Genomic DNA, 16,845 nt, shown 5'->3' with positions numbered 1-16,845 from the left:
ATGTGTCTATTGGCGACATAATCTGTCAAAGATAGACGTCATTAAATCTGGAGACACTAGTGAATTTGCTAATTCTCTGACATGCTACATTAATCTACGTAGATGCAAGGGAAAATGTCAGTTTGATTCATGGCGTCTGCTATTTTATCTCCCGTGATTATCAAACTTTGATGTGCTTTATGTGGGTAAATAATAATTTCCTGCATCTCCAATACATTATACAAATCCATTGACTCCTGCAACAAATAATGTCATATCATGTATTCTTTGATTATCCTTCAACTGTATATTATCTGTGCTACATACCGTGCTGGCCAATTAAAGTGAAAGTGATTGTAACTTGTCGTTTGGTGAATCAAATTGAAATAAATGAGAATGTTTTGCGAGTATTCTACTCGCACAATAGACTCATAAACATTACAGTCATTCTTTCCTTATTTGGTCAGTATAGCTGTGTTTGACACATTGCACTCTTCTGATCATAAGGAATAGTATTTAATAGATCGGGCTAACTATTGTACATTCCGTGCTAACCTCCGTGTATTAACTGAAGTTAATGATTTCAAGCATACTACGATTTAACAGTTTCCAGTAATGAAATCTGAATATCACTTAAGCTACAGTGTGCCAAATCTGGCACTTCAGCTGTGGAAGCATATTTACTCTACTTGCCCTTACAGACTCTAAAGGCGGTGTGTTTTGCTTGCTGTATTGCAGGAATATGGTACATCAGCAAAGTCAAATTAAGTAAGATTGCTTTTGACTCTTGAATTATTACTGCGAGGCAGATGCATCTTCACAGATACACATAGTTTACTCAGTGGCTGTGGGAAAAACTTAGGATTTCCATTTAATCACCTCCGCTTCATTTTTTTGTTTATTGGAAATCAAGGAAGTTTCTTTAAATTGAGATCGATATAAGAACACTACTATTCTCTAACTTTGCTGTACTAGACTTTAACTGAAAATCATTTTGTTGGAAGATGTATGAAAGGCATCATTGAGTTATTGTGAAGAGCTACATTAGAAATACTGTGTCTGAAGGTTTGACTCAAAATAAAACTAATGGCAAGACTTGCCTTTCCTAGAATTGAATGGCATGAATAAGGTTTAAATCAGGAAATGCATTCAAGCAATAGACTTTGCTGGGAGTTCTACATGAGTGAATATTGGTATTCTTAACATCAGGATTGAATTTAGAAATGTTGCATTGAAAGTTACATAAGGATTAAAACTATATTCTGTATTGGTTTGAGATGGGCAAGGAGTGGTTGGCGAATTACAAAATGCTGTGACAGGGTGACCAACTGAACACAAATGCAAAGGCTTTTGGAAGCAAGTTTAATCTCTTAGTATGGTCTTATGGAAATGTGCTCTCCAATGTAATCACAGACACCAGATTCTCTCGCCGCAGTGATAATAAAGGCAGCAAATAGACTGGAGTAATCTCAAAGCCTTGTGTCAAACCAGCACACACATTAGAAATTCCCTTTGGCATTGGACTTTCTTCAACAAATAGAAAAATAAAAATAAAATGTTGTTGAAAAACACAACCTTAGCTTTGTGTTTTGGTATGCTCACCTCTGAGTCCGAGGTCATGGATTCAAGTCCCACTCCCCAGACTGGAGCAGGCAATACAAGTTGGTCCCTGTGTAGGACTGAAGGAGTACTGTACAGTCCATGGGGCTCTTCCAATTATATTAATTTTGGCGCCTCATCTGCCCTGGGTAGACACAAAAGATCTGACGGCATTATTCGTAGGAGTGAAGGAGTTCTCCTGTTGTTCTGGCCAACATTTATCACTTGCACTACCCCTAAACAGAAGACCCTAGTCATTTGTTCATTGTTGTTTATGGGATGTTGCTGTGTGTAAAATGGCTGCTAGTTTTCCAACATTACAACAGTGACCATGCTTCAAAAGTCTTTTATTGACTGCGAAGTGCATTGCGATATCCCAAAGCCTTGAAGAGTGCAATAGAAATGTAAGCACTTTGTGTGTGCGATTCCTAGCTTAATGCCACTCGAGAATCTCAGTTAACAATAAAAAGAGAGACGTTTTATATGAGGATCCCGCATTGCAGGAAGCTGGATAAAGGGATTTGAAATGTGAAGAGCCAAACTTGTAGAATTTTTTTAATGCTCTACTTCATGTAGATTTTTTTATATGAAGCATGAGGATTATAAAATGCTTGTGCTGTTGGTTTTAACACAAATGTTTGCCATTTGAACTTTATTGGTTTTGCAAACCTTTGTGCATGTCTGAATTTTCCCCAGTATAAACGTTGGCCAGGATCATGGGAGAATCCCCTGCTATTCTTCGAATAGTGCTGAGAGATCTTTTCTGTTCGCCTGGGTGGTCAACCTGGAGCCTTTATTTAATGCCTTATCTGAAAAGCAGTTGCAGTGTTGCCAAAACACTTCCAGCTTGCAATTTATTCATGCTTTGTGGATTATTTTATTTAAATGCAGATTTCCTATACTAAGGAGCATGGTTCCGCAGTAAGGCACCGATGACTTGGACAATGAAATTTCTTGCCTTCTGCGGGACTGGATCTTCCATGTCAGCTCCCATCCAACAATGAACACTCCACTCTGTAGCTCGGTAAAAGGCCACAGAACTGCTGCCTCAATTGTACCCAGGAGGGGTACAATTCCAGCCCTGGGTGACTGCGTGGGTTTCCTCCAGGTGCTCCAGTTTCCTCCCCCCAGTCCAAAGGTGTGCAGGTTAGATGAATTGGCCATGCCAATTTTCCCCTTAGTATCAGGGGGATGCATTTTGGAAGATCTAATACAGATGGGAAATATACAGTAAGTGGCAGACCCCTTAAGAGTATTGATAAGCAGAAGGATCTGGGTGTACAGGTCACAAAGTGGCAACGCAAGTGGAGAAGGTAGTCAAGAAGGCATACAGCATGCTTGCCTTCATCGGCTGGGGCATTGAGTTTAAAATTTCGAAAGTCACGTTGCAGTTTTATAGAATCTTAGTTAGACTGCCCTTGGAATATAGTGTTCAATTCTGGTTGCCACACTACCAGAATGATGTGAAGGCTTTGGAGAGGGTACAGAAAAGATTTACCAGGATGTCGCCTGGTATGGAGGGCATTAGCTATGAGAAGAGGTTGGAGAAAGTTGGTTTGTTCTCACTGGAACAACGGAGGTTAAGGGGTGACCTGATAGAAGTCTACAAGATTATGAGGGGCATGGACAGAGTGGATAGTCAGAAGCTTTTCCTCAGGGTGGAAGAGTTAATTACTAGAGGACATAGGTTTAAGGTGCGAGGAGTAAGGTTTAACGGAGATGTACGAGGCAAGTTTTTAAATAGAGGCTGGTGGGTGCCTAGAACTCACTGCCGGGGGAGATAGTGGAAGCAGATACGATAGTGACTTTTAAGGGGTGTCTTGACAAATACATGAATTCGATGGGAATGGAGGGATATGGTCCTCGGAAGGGTAGAGGGTTTTAGTTCACATGGGCAGCATGGTCAGTGCAGGCTTGGAGGGCTGAAGGGCTGTTCCTGTGCTGTAATTCTGTTTGTTCTTTGATTAGCAGGATAAAAACGTGAGGTTATGGGTATAGGGCATGGATGGGACTGTTGTCAGTGCAGGCTTCATGGCCTGAATGGTCTCCTTCTGCACTGTAGGATTTTTTTGATAGGAGTCTAACTCCCCAAAAGAGGAACAATCAATGAGTATTTGGAGCAACACTGGTAGAGTTACCAACTGACTGGGTTCAATCCAAATTCATAGCTGATGACTATTAAATATTATCAGTAGCGAACAGCTGAATTCTGGATTGATCTAAGATGGAATAACTTTCCAACTGTTCAGCATAGGATAGAAACTCCCAAAGCCCCATTTGATCCTTAGTTTGACATATTCAGTGAAAATAATTTCGAATGTTGTCAAATATTTTTCAGTGTTTACCAAGGGAACAGCAGTGATCCAGAATGAATAAAGCAGGAATTAGTATGTCACCTGAGAACACTTGTAGGTAGCAATTTAGGATATTACTAGTATTTAATATAATATTTCTTGCAGAGTTACTGAAAGATTTAATTTCAATTCAACTTGACTGTTTTGCGTAGGCCAGAGGGAATACAACAGATTATTTTCATAAAATGAGAAATAAAATCCTTTCCAACAATATCAAAATAGCCAATTTCCATGGCTACTCTTTTCCCAGATTCCCCCCCTCTTCTGCTGCTGGTGACTCCTCCAGCATCTTGGTCAAGTCTCCTTAAGGTTAACGTGCAGGTTCAGTTGGCAGTTAGGAAGGCAAATACAATGTTAGCATTCATGTCGAGAGGGCTAGAATACAAGAGCAGGGATGTACTTCAGAGACTGTACAAGGCACTGGTCAGATCCCATTTGGAGTATTGCGAGCAGTTTTGGGCTCTATCTAAGGAGGGATGTGCTGGTCTTGGAAAGGACCCAGAGGAGGTTCACAAGAATGATCCCTGGAATGAAGAGCTTGTCGTATGAGGACTCTGGGTTTATACTCGTTGGAGTTTAGAAGGATGAGGGGGGATCTTATTGAAACTTACAGGATACTGTGAGGCCTAGATAGAATGGAAGTGGAGAGGATGTTTCCACTAGTGGGAAAAACTAGAACCAGAGGGCACAAACTCAGGCTAAAGAGACAATCCTTTAAAACAGAGATGAGGAGAAATTTCTTCAGCCAGAGAGTGGTGAATCTGTGGAACTTTGCCGCAGAAGGTTGTGGAGGCCAGGTCATTAAGTGAATTTAAGACAGAGATAGGTTCTTGATTAATAAGGGGATCAGGGGTTATGGGGAAAAGGCAGAAGAATGGGGATGAGAAAAATATCAGCCATGATTGAATGATTGAGTGGCCTAATTCTACTCCTATGTCTTATGGTCTTATGGTCCTTTCACCATCCTTAAGCAGAAGCAAAAGTTGATACAGCCTTGTAGCCACTCCAGCATCTGCTAGACACATTTTTTGATTTGATTTATTATTGTCACATGTATTAGTATATTAGATATTGAGAGGGCTGGCATTTCTTTTAAAGAAAGGGGCGAATTTTACCATCCCGCCCGCCACGAGAGTCCGAGCGGACGAGGGACGGATCATGGAAAGGTCCGTTGACCTTGGGTGGGATTTTCCAGTTTTGGGGCGAGCGTGGTCGGAAAATCCCACCCAGAGTGTTGTAACCTCAAATAAATGCTTTTCAGCTACCAACCTCGATGAAATAATCACTATAATTTGTCTTATCTCGCCAATGGCACAGTGGCACAGTGGTTGTAGGTAGCAATTTAGGATATTACTAATATTTAATATAATATTTCTTTCAGAGTTACTGAAAGATTTAATTTCACAGCGCCAGGAATTTAGGTTCAATTCTGGCCTTGGGTCACTGTCTGTGCGGAGTCTGCACATTCTCCCCGTGTCTGCGTGGGTTTCCTCCGGGTGCTCCGTTTTCCTCCCACAGTCCGAAAGACACACTGGTTAGGTGCATTGGCCATGCTAAATTCTCCCTCGGTGTACCCGAACAGGCGCCAGAGTGTGAGACAAGGGGATTTTCAGAGTAACTTCATTGCAGTGTTTATGTAAGTCTACTTGTGACACTAATAAATAAACAATGTAAGCATGCTCAGCTTGCTCTTGCAAGGGCAGGGCTGCAGTGTGAGATTGCTTTTCTGCCTATTCCAGTTGACACAGCAATCCCATATTTTACTCCTTGTCTTCAAGTCAAACCTAATTTCTCATTGAGCAGTTTGGATTATTCCCTTTAATTGGGGCCAACTGTGGGGCAGTTCCAGTCATCAGAGATGGTAAAACAATCAGTTTTAATTTGGAATCGGTGCAGTTACAATTGGTCCATCGCATGCACATGGAAGTTTTGATTTGAGCTTAAGAGATTCAGATCAGCAGGGAGACTTTCAGTTGCCATGGACTAACATTAGTCTGCACAGATTGGCGTGATTCAGTTGAGCTTATGTCACTTAGCGTGTCTGCGGCCTTTGGAGGGGGCTGGGACACAATCTAATTTCTGAAGCGCAATGTGGCCTTTACTTTGTAAGAACACACAAACGCCAGATCCTGATGAAAGTCAGATGCTGAATCTATCATTATTTTTTATTGTCTGTTTACTTGGGTGGTTTTTTAAAAAAATATTTTGGATTTTAAAAACATTTTCTTATATGGGATATTCCCGAGCTCAGACTAGTTTAAGAATACATGTCATGTTTTTTTTTTCATATTTTGTCCCTTGTATTGTGTATTTTCAAAATGGTTATGGTTGAATTTATGGTTAAAATTGATGGGAAACAGGTTTGTGTTTATTTTAAAACTGTATTGACGCAAGCTGCATCTTAGAAAAATATGTTTATGATTGAAGATTCTCTTTGCTATTCCACTCATTGTGGTGAGTCTAGGGAAACTATTGTTATGTTTACCACAGGGCAAATATGATAGATACGGTTAATGTATCACAAAGCTTACAGTAAGATCAAAGAGCTCTGGTGATATCATGGGCAGTTAATGTGTAACTTTTCTTTTAGCACTGCTGCCTCACAGCGCCAGGGACCTAGGTTCAATTCCGGCCTCGAGTGATTGTGCGGAGTCTGCGCTTTCTCCCCGTGTCTGTGTGGATTTCCTCCGGGTGCTCTGTTCTCCTCCCACAGTCCAAAGATGTACGGGTTAGGTTGATTGGCCGTGCTAAATTGACAGAAAATGTGTCAGGGTAAATGTGTGGGGTTACGGGAATAGGGCCTGGGTGGGATTGTGGTCAGTACAGACTCGATGGGCCGAATGGCTTCCTTCTGCACTGTAGGGATTTTATGATTCTGTGATTCTTGTCAGGTTTCTGATATGATAAAGTGCCGACTGAAACACATTTCAGTTGTCCCGTTTGATATGCACTTAATTTGGTCACATTTAAGGAGCTTTAACTTATTAGCTGCTATTGAAATGCCTGGTCGTTTAAAAGTGGATTTGATGTTTTGGTAAAAATAAAAGTAATGGGAGTTTGGTTTTGCTGCAGTTTTTTTTTGTTTCGTTGTGGAACAATAGTTTGCTCAGGAAAAGGAAATTCTTTTGTCACAATCTTGGTTGCCATTTTGGCTTTTGAAGTTGCCAAGCCATGATAAAACTAGACTCAACAGGTTCTCCCATTGTGAATGGACACTTTTCCTTTCATTTGAACAGTCCTCTATAGGGAATTTAAGGGATCAATGTGTTATCCTACACGGAAGACAGGCTGGATTTGCAACAAGGATGTAATAACGCATCAGTTAATTTAGTAGTAGGTGAAGAAGAACCAAGCTTTATGAATATATGAACCTCAAGATATATAGTATTTTGCAAACTAGAGGTCCCACAACCAGTTAGAGCAGTGGTGGTGGTTTGGGTGGGGGGGGAGGAGGAATGTTGTGCCATGTTCCCAACATCCCCAATCACCAGGGATAAGGCATCAGAAGGAAGCCCACCCATGAAGAACCATGGGGCTTGGTTTAAAATGAAGTCTCCTAGGTTTCATGCTGTGGGAGGAGTCAACTGGTCACCACTCACTTACCTCCCCAATCCCACAGATTCCCATGCCAAATTAAAATTGGGATTCGTAACAGTTAACCCCTTTGTTTGCACCCATTGCCAGTAAGCTACTCTCTCAAGGGAAAGCACTTGAGGCTGATTTTACACTGTCAGTGCATATTGTGGGTACTTGCATTCACGCGCAAAGATCACAAAACAAGTTGTGTGCAAATGTATCGGTGAACTTTAATTCTGTGAATTTATTTTATTGGCAATCATATAATTTATGAAACTTTATATGTACTTGGATATATGTATTGAGCCATTCAGAAAAATTAAGAAAAGATTTTAAAAGAATGTTGTGTTAAATTTCCGGGGTATATATGTGGGATTACGGAGATAGGGCCTGGGCGAGATGCGCTGTCAGAGAGTCAGTGCAGACTTGATAGGCCGAATGGCCGCTTACTGCGCTGTAGCAATTCTATGATGATTGGTGTCATCCAAGTGGATGTTTTACATGAGACTGCCCTTCATATGATTATGGGCACCTTCCAGCAGATTGTAATCAAAGTTTGGAAGTTTGCTGCAAGTCAGCAATTAGGGTAGAGTTGCACTTATCAATCATTAATTCCCCTTCTCTGCACCCCCCCCCCCAACACATCTTTGATGGACCAGCAAACATCCAGAACCTGTCTTTGTTTAATATGCCCCAAATCCTTCATTTTGAGAATAAGCGGCGGAACGAAGCACTACATCTAGCATTGCAGATCGAATCTACTGTAACTACACTGCCATTAAATCCTCCCTAACAGTCGTGTTAAGCTGCAGGCTATCCTTGGGCACTGATGTGATCTAATAAAGAGCTACTGCATTAGGTACTGCTGATAACCACCAGCAATGTTGGGAATTGTTAACAGGAGAGAGGGCACATATCAGATTCCACCTTTGGAACCTACAGATGCAATTTCACTCAGTGATAACAACAGTTTTTTTTCTTCAAAGACGACACTAAATGGACAATTCTATACATTTCTCCCTTTCTGTCCTGCATAAAATGAAAATTAGCTGCTCTACCTTTCCAGAAACAAGTTGGCCTCTTTGTGACAACAACATGGTCAGTGCTCCATAATTTGAGACGAAACTTTGACCATTGTTTGTATTTTATTGAAAGGAAGTTTCCTAGTTTGTTGTATTTTGTGTTTCTGGAGGTCTTGACTGTCGAAGGAGAGAAGTATCAAATTGCCCCCTATTGGGAAGTTCAGGAAGAAATCTTATCCAGAAATTAAATAGAGAACATCTGAAATTCGCATTCCAAATAACTGAGGAAGATGGCCTCATGCAGACGCAGTGACATTTGTGTGTGAATTGGCTTTTACAATTTTTTGAGACATCTGGAAAAGATTGTCTGTGGCCTGAGGGAGACATTTTTATTCTCAAAAATGAGGGGTAGACTAAAATAACAATGGACAGTTTAGTCCGACTAATAGGTTTTGACTCCACTTGAATGAAAACAGAAGGATATGAAGAAAATTGCTGTAGATACTGTAATGTCAGCATAAAATCTGCTGTATAAGTCACATTCTTTCAAAACTTCTCTGCCATACAAAATAAAAGGCCGGTGTATTCACAGTAAATATGGGTATCACTTGAGAAAAATTTGCATGTGTTATTTCAAATGTAATGTTATATTATTAACCCACTATCTTTTCATTATTCTTATTAAAGTGTTTATTATATTAGCAGCATGGTATTTCAAATGGCTGGATATTTCATTTATAACCTGTGCATAAGTCCCAGTCTGCCTTCAATAACTTGTAAAAGAGAATTGAGTATACGCTTACATGCCAAGTTTTTAAGTTTGTTTATTGGTGTCGCAAGTTGGATTACATTAATACTGCAGTGAAGTTACTGTGAAAATCCCCTAGTCGCCACACTCCGGCGCCTGTTCAGGTACACTGAGAGAATTTAGCATGGCCAATGCACCGAACCAGCACGTCTTTCTGTGGGAGGAAACCAGGGTACCCAGAGGAAGCCCACGCACACAAGGGGAGAATGTGTGGACTCGGCACAGACAGTGACCCAAGCTGGGAATTGAACCTGGGGTCCCTGGTGCTGTGAGGCAGCAGTGCTAGCCACCGTGCCAAAGTAAAATCTTTGCGAGCTTAGCATTATGCCACTAACGACATGATGAAGATTTCTGGTTTCTATCATGTTGTTCTGAGTTGAACTTTGCTAGCAATTCTGGCATTCAAGATGGAAATCACATCTACTCAGAATAGAGCTGCTGAAATGCGGCTCCCGGCACTGTGTTCAGTCAAGGAGTGACCTTGAATGTGTTTGCGAAAATCAAATCTATGATCACGTCTGGACCTTCTCCATATGATACCTGCGAGGAGAAAAAAGAACAAAAAGAATTTGGATTTCTACAGTGCAAATCATATCCTGAGCATCTTCCAAACTCTGCTGTCAATTAAATGATTTTTGAAGTGCAGTCAGAATTCTTCTGGCTTCAAAGGCAGCTGCCAGTTGGCGCAAGATCCTGCAAATGTGTTGAGAAAAATGGCCACTTGAGCCGTTTCTTAAATAAAATGTTTATTTAGGATGTCATAGGCCAGATCATCTGGAACATCTTCTGTTCATCTCATGCTTCTTGAAATATCCTTTGTTTCCATCTAAGCAGCCAGAGGTTGATTCAGATTAACATCTTGAGCGTAAGACCACAGTTCTGACAGTGCAGCACTCTTTCTGTACAACACAGATGCCAGAGCAGTACATGTATTCAAGTTCCAGGTTGTAGCTTGAACCTACAACCATCAGATGCAAAGAGATTTATTATCATGAGCTAAACTGGTACTTTACAGAAAAGAGAATACTATAAAGGGTGGGAGCCTCTGGCCTCCCCATGTTGTCCTTCTTGCAGCAGTTGGGCATGGGATTTCCCGTTGACTCCACCCTATGTCGCCGGGAAACCCGCTGTGTGTGTGGGGTGGGGGGTGCACCATCACGGTGGCACAGTGGTTAGCATTGCTGCCTCACGGCACCAGGGACCTGAGCTCGATTGCCAGCTTGAGTCACTGTGCGGAGTTTGCACGTTCTCCCCATGTCTGCGTGGGTTTCCTCCGGGTGCTCCAGTCTGAAAGACATGCTGATTAGGTGCAGTAGCCCATGCTAAATTCTCTCTTGGTGTACCTGAACAGGCGCTGGAGTGTGGCGGCTAGGGGATTTTCACGGTAACTTCATTGCAGGGTTAATGTAAGCCTACTTGTGGCACTAATAAATAAATCTTTTTTTAAAAATTGGCAGAACCTGAAATTCCTGCTGCCATAAACAGCATAAAGGTTCCGGCCAAAATCAAATCTGAAATGAGTTTCTTATATGTACAACATTTCTGAAATCCATCCAATCAGATAATTTTCTGTATCCATCGTAGAGAGGTTTTTTCTTTTGCATAACATCTCTGTGTAATTAATTAAATGGCGCCAAATGACAGATTAAAAATTTCTGCTCTTCCTTCAATGTTAACCTTGGACAAAGCCAAGCTTGACTGTGAGGCTAAAAAAAAATGAATTAGACATCCTCACTGGAGAACAATAAAGACTTTTAAGCAGCTTTGTCTAATATTCAATAGAAAGAATGTTGGTTGAAATGATTTGCAACCGGTTAACTATTTTTAATTGGGGAATAAAAATCAATTGAAATGTATTTGAGTAGACAACTTTGGAGGAACTGTAATTTTTTTTCTCAATCAGCATTTTGCTTTCCCTGATTGTAAGTGGCTGTTGCAGCTCCAAGTTAAATTTAAGGCATTGTAGTGTAATTTTTTACACCTGCATCTGCAGACTGCGTTGTCATAAGGTCAAGTGATGAAGTGACAGCCTTATATTTCTCATATTCTATCTGTTCCCGTGGATGTGTCATTTGCATATTTGAAATTCTAAAATGGGGACAAACGGCACCTTCCACACAGAAATAGAATGATGTTTTCATAGATTAACATCTTAATGGAGTTTCCGTCTGCGGAATATCCAACAGATGTTAATAACCAGAGGTGACAGTTTTAACACTCTGCATCATTATCTCCCCACATATTGTATATATTCAGGTCAAGGGCCTCCATTACCAGCCCCTACCACTTGCAATACCATTTCATCACTTCTGCCATCTATTACTTGCAGCCATAGATCCTGTTTTTTTTTGTGTGTAATGTTTTCAACAAAGATACAATACAAGTGCGAATGGTATTAAACTACAGCAAGGGACTGGCAAAACATGCAGAGATGTTCTTGCGTTTGATCCTCTGAGCCGTGAATGCCTATTGTCTCAGCTTTGAGCTGTGCGTGACAATCTGTGACAATAAGCTAAATAATGGTTATCTACGGAACTATGGAGCATTTTTATATTACACACTACTTTGTAAAAAGACAGCATCTTAGATGATAGCTGATGCTGAATCCCCCTTTGAGTGCATGAAAAGTTATGAGATAATGTAAATGCTGCCATTGTTACTTGTGCTAAGGTTTGGAACAAGGGTTTGTTTCAATTGAGTCGGTTTGGTCAGTTTAGTTTATTTATTAGTGTCACAAGTAGGCTTACCTTAACACTGCAAAGAAGTTACTGTGAAAATCCTCTAGTCGTCACACTCCGGCACCTGTTTGGGTACACTGAAGGAGAATTTAGCATGGCCAACACACCCAACCAGCATGTCTTTCAGACTGGGAGAAAACTGGAGCACCTGGAGGAAACCCACGCAGTCACAGGGAGAATGTACAACCTCCGCACAGGCAGTGACTCAAACCTGGAATTGAACTGGGATCCCTGGCACTGTGAGGCAGCAATGCTAGCCACAGTCAGCTGATTGGGCGGCTGGTTCATGATGCCAACAGCGTGGGTTCAATTCCCATGCTGTCTGCAGTTGTTCATGTAGGCCCTGCCTTCCCAACCTTGCCCCTCGCCAGAGGTATGGTGATCCTCAGGTTACTACTGGTCACCCTTTGAGGGGGAGAGCAGCCTATAATCATCTGGGAGTTTTGGCAACTTTACATTGCCTTCGATGTTACTGCCACCAGATGTCTCGGCCACTTTCATTGAACATTGGACCATGTGTTTTCAATACTCATGGCTACCTTTGCTAATATATATAGTAGCCCCTATTGGAAGTAACTAAAACCACTTTATATTGAGCCCCACATTAGTTGCACTCTTTATAGAGACTGATAACTTGTAAAAAGCAATGTGGATTTCCCAGTGACCAACTCAAAGGATCACACAACAAGAAGACACATTTTAAGACTTTCATGATAACAAATACAGTGAAATCAACATAGGCTAAACATTACTTAATAGACAAGTGATAGACTAAACTATAGAAAAGATATTCCCCATGAACTTAACCAAAAGCCCCATGCCATGTTTATACATCTCAGAGGAAACGTAGTCTTGTGTTTAAAGTCCTAAGCTCCTCCCATCTTTGACAAGATCTCTTCTTCATGCCGCCCCAGGGTAAATCTTCCGGTGTCCTTTCGAACATAGTCCCTTCACTCAGCCCTGTGAGTATAATTGATAACCCTTCCAGGAGCAAGTTACCTTCTGGTGATTCTGTGGTCTTTAACTCTTCACCAACCTGATTTCTTTGAACCGGTGATCCATCCTCACCAGTACTCTCTATGGTGATTCATCTGTCCTCCTTTCCTGCTTGGCGTAGCCGCACTTATTGTGGGTCATATTTCCCCAAATCTCTAGGTGTGTCTGACTGTAGGCCTGCAATTTTTCCACCCCAGCGCGGAGAACAATTCAAATGTCCGTCCACTTCAATGGGACCAGAAGATCCCACCGGTGGAAGAGGCCAGAAAATTCCAGTCTTGAAAGTCTGGATGGAGGCAAGCTCTGCTGCCTTATCCTTGGTGTTATAGAATCCTACAGTACAGAAGGAGGTCATTCAGCCCATTGAGTCTGTACTGACCACCAGGCCCTATCCCCATAACCCCATGCAGTTACTCTAGCTAGTCCCCCTGACACTAAGGGATAATCCAGCATGGCCAATCCACCTAACCCACACATCTTTGGACTGTGGGAGGAAACTTGAGCACCCGGAGGAAACCCATACAGACATGTGGAGAATGTGCAAACTCCACACGGTGACCCAAGCCGGGAATTGAACCCGGGTCCCTGGTGCTGTGAGGCAGCAGTGCTAACCACTGTGCCACCCCTCCAGGGTTAAAACTTGTACCTGACTTGTAGTAGGTTTGAATTTCAGTTTTTGTCTTTATAACCAGAAGATTACACAGGCTTGTCTCCAGGCAGACCTCGCAGGCATTCCCCACTCCAAGTTAATCCATTTTACCTTGAATTAAAGGAGCCAGTTTGAAGCATAACCATCTTGCAGAGTTCGGTGTTGGTAACAAAGTGGATAGCAAGTAGACAATGACCACCTAACCATGAAAGTCCTAGATTCAAACCCCAATCTGTGTTCATTTAGCTGGTGAGTGTTGGCAGTTGGGGCAGTATCTGAGGGGAAAATGAAGCGAGTTGCACATCGCTGGTGACAATTCAGGGATATTAGGTTTGGAGAATATTAGGCTAAACTGTGGTCCCTGTATGTGAACAGCCTGCCGTTAATTTAGCTGTCTAGGTTCATATATATGAAAAATGATTATTTGAGAGAATCGTTGAGGTGCATCTTAAGAATGCAATGGTTTCCAGGAGAGGGAGAAACCAAACCCATGATTCTCCAATAGTGGATGACCGAAGTATTGAATTTTTCTTTGCTTCCAAAATACTATTCTTTCAGCAGAATACCACTATGAAAATGGATATTACTGTGCAATGTGACTACAGCTTTTGTCTCTGTCCTCGCACCAGTAGCCTGCTGCTAAATTGGTTCCCTTTCCATTCATGTCAACTGGTGATGTGATGGTTTGAAAGCTACTCGACTTAAGATCAGAGTAAAATTAGTGGACTATGAAGTACACCCTCACTACCCCAGCCTTGTAACTCACTCCCACTCCGCTTCCATTCAATTTACACTGTTTAACATTTTGATTGCGGTCACCTGGGCCGGGGCGTGGCCGCGGCCACCTGGCAAGGGTGCACTTCTTGGCCTTTTGGCTAAGTCGAGCGTCAGATCAGGCCCAAGATGGCGTGCAATGCCTTTCTCATCAGCTTGGATCTTGTATGTCCCTCTTGTGGGGACCATGAATTGGATTCCATTTGAATTGGTTTTTGGAGCAAGCAAGAAGATAGATTAAGGGTTTGCCCAGTCCATTCTGAGCACTGGCTTTGTAACTTTAGTAAAAATTTTAAGTAAAATTAAATTAAAAGAAATTGGTTTTGGGCTTATTTTGTGTATTTCTGCCCATAAGAAGGAGATGGAAGAAGACATTGCCATCATATTGAACGATCTGGCTTAAGGCTGTGCACAAAATAGGATATCAATATATATCAACGCAAAACTGCAACCAATTTTTCATCTTCAGCACTTATATTTGTTTTCTGTTTTTCAGTGGTTGTATTTTACTAGATTCTGATGTTTACTTTTAGGCGGTTTCCATCTTTATTTCTAGTCATTTTCCTACGGTGAGACCACATTCATTGTTTTGCTGTTTTACAAAAAAGATGGGGCTGGTATTAAAAGAAAAGGTTGTTATTTAAAAGTAATCTGAACAATGAACAGTTTGTACCTTGGTGCAGTCGGGCAAACAGCATTGCAAGAATCAGACTGATGGACTTTTAAGAGATTCCTTCATGAGAATAACATCAGAATATTTTAAGGCCCATTTTCTTTCCCCCTGCTGCAGTTTGTGGATTCATCATCAATTCTGTCAAATAAACAGTTGTTCATTAGAATTAATCTGTGGGATTTTATTTGCGTTTGTTAATTTGCCCTGAAATCATTAAATGCAATCGTGTTGCAAATCCCCTGAATGTTCCTCTTGTCTTTCTGATCTCAGGACTGAATCTGTGGCTGAGAAAATGTTGACAAATTGGTTTGCGTTCCTCCTCCATAAATTCCTGAAGGTGAGTTCCGATGATTCCTAAAGAAAAGTTTATTTATTAATGTCACAAGTAGGCTTACATTAACACTGCAATGAAGTTACTGTGAAAATCCCCCCCCCCCCCCCGCCGCACTCCGGCGCCTGTTCAGGTACACTGAGGGAGAATTTGGCATGGCCAATTCACCTAACCTGCACACCTTTGGACTGTGGGAAGAAACCGGAGCACCCGGAGGAAACCCACGCAGACACGGGGAGAATGTGCAAACTCCACACAGACAGTCACCCAAGTCGGGGATCGAACCTGCATCCCTGGTGCTGTGAGGCAGCAGTGCTAACCACGGTGCCGCCCTTTCCTATGGAAACTTGTCAAGGTTTATAACACTGTCACACAATCCTTGTGAAAATGTTGCCTAGATATATTTAAGGGGATTTTTAATTTGAAAATATAACAGGAAACATACTTCTAGTCAAGAACGCTATAAAACCATTGCTCTTGATGAGAGTGACTAATGTAATTGAGGCTGTACAGAATTAATCTTCTCTTTAGGGCCAAGATATTTTATTAATGTTATAAATTTGTGCTGTTAATATTTTGTTTAAAAAAGCACTTTCATAGCAGTAATCCACATGGATGGCATGATGGCACAGTGGTTAGCACTGATGCCTCACAGCGCCAGGGACCTGGGTTTGATTCCCGGCTTGGGTCACTGTCTGTGCAGAGTCTGCATGTTCTCCCCGTATCTGCATGGGTTTCCTCCTGAGTGCTCCGGTTTCCTCCCACAGTCCAAAAGACGTGCTGATTAGGTGGATTGGCCATGCTAAATTCTCTCTCGGTGTACCTGAACAGCCGGCGGAGTGTGGCGATTAGGGGATTTCACTGTAATTTCATTGCAGTGTTAATGTGAGCCTACTTGTGATGCTAATTAATAAACTCTAAACTTAAACTGAAGGTATTAGTTTGGAGTTGTTTAAAATCTCATATATCCTCATGTCGACACAACAGCTCCTCGGGTGAGGTTCATGTTCATGTTATATTGACTTATCACCTTTTCATCTTTTTGTGCAAGTTATAATCCTCCTCATGTGTTTATTGTCTAGCTTTTCCACAGGTTTTTCATCAATTTTTCCCTTGCTCTGTGGGCTGTTGCCTCCATTAGGCACCTTTTGACCTTGATTCCATCTGAGCTGAAAGGAAACGCACACAATGAAGCTCAAGATGGCAGATGTCAAGTAGTTCCTTACCACACAGTGAGAACCTCTTCTGTCGTGTTCTGATAGTGCTGGGGACGTAGTTTGTCGGGTTGAGAACAGATCAGTTTGTCATTCCCCAGTCCGTGACATTTCAATAGCTGGCAGCACTCT

General features: G+C 41.7%; 1 protein-coding gene across 3 annotated transcripts in view; it reads left to right on the top strand.

Moving 5' to 3' along the window:
* LOC144511865 (plexin-A2-like) overlaps window positions 1–16,845 on the top strand; it is a 483,337-nt gene that overhangs the window by 421,738 nt on the left and 44,754 nt on the right. For all 3 annotated transcript variants that reach the window (XM_078242266.1, XM_078242268.1, XM_078242267.1), the window contains one exon: window positions 15,439–15,505. In XM_078242266.1, the coding sequence (XP_078098392.1) occupies window positions 15,439–15,505 (67 nt within the window). The remainder of the gene's footprint in view (window positions 1–15,438; window positions 15,506–16,845) is intronic.

This window comes from Mustelus asterias, chromosome 25, assembly GCF_964213995.1.
Source record: "Mustelus asterias chromosome 25, sMusAst1.hap1.1, whole genome shotgun sequence".
Classification (NCBI taxonomy): Eukaryota; Metazoa; Chordata; class Chondrichthyes; order Carcharhiniformes; family Triakidae; genus Mustelus; species Mustelus asterias.
This window is presented reverse-complemented; position numbering and strand designations above follow the sequence as displayed.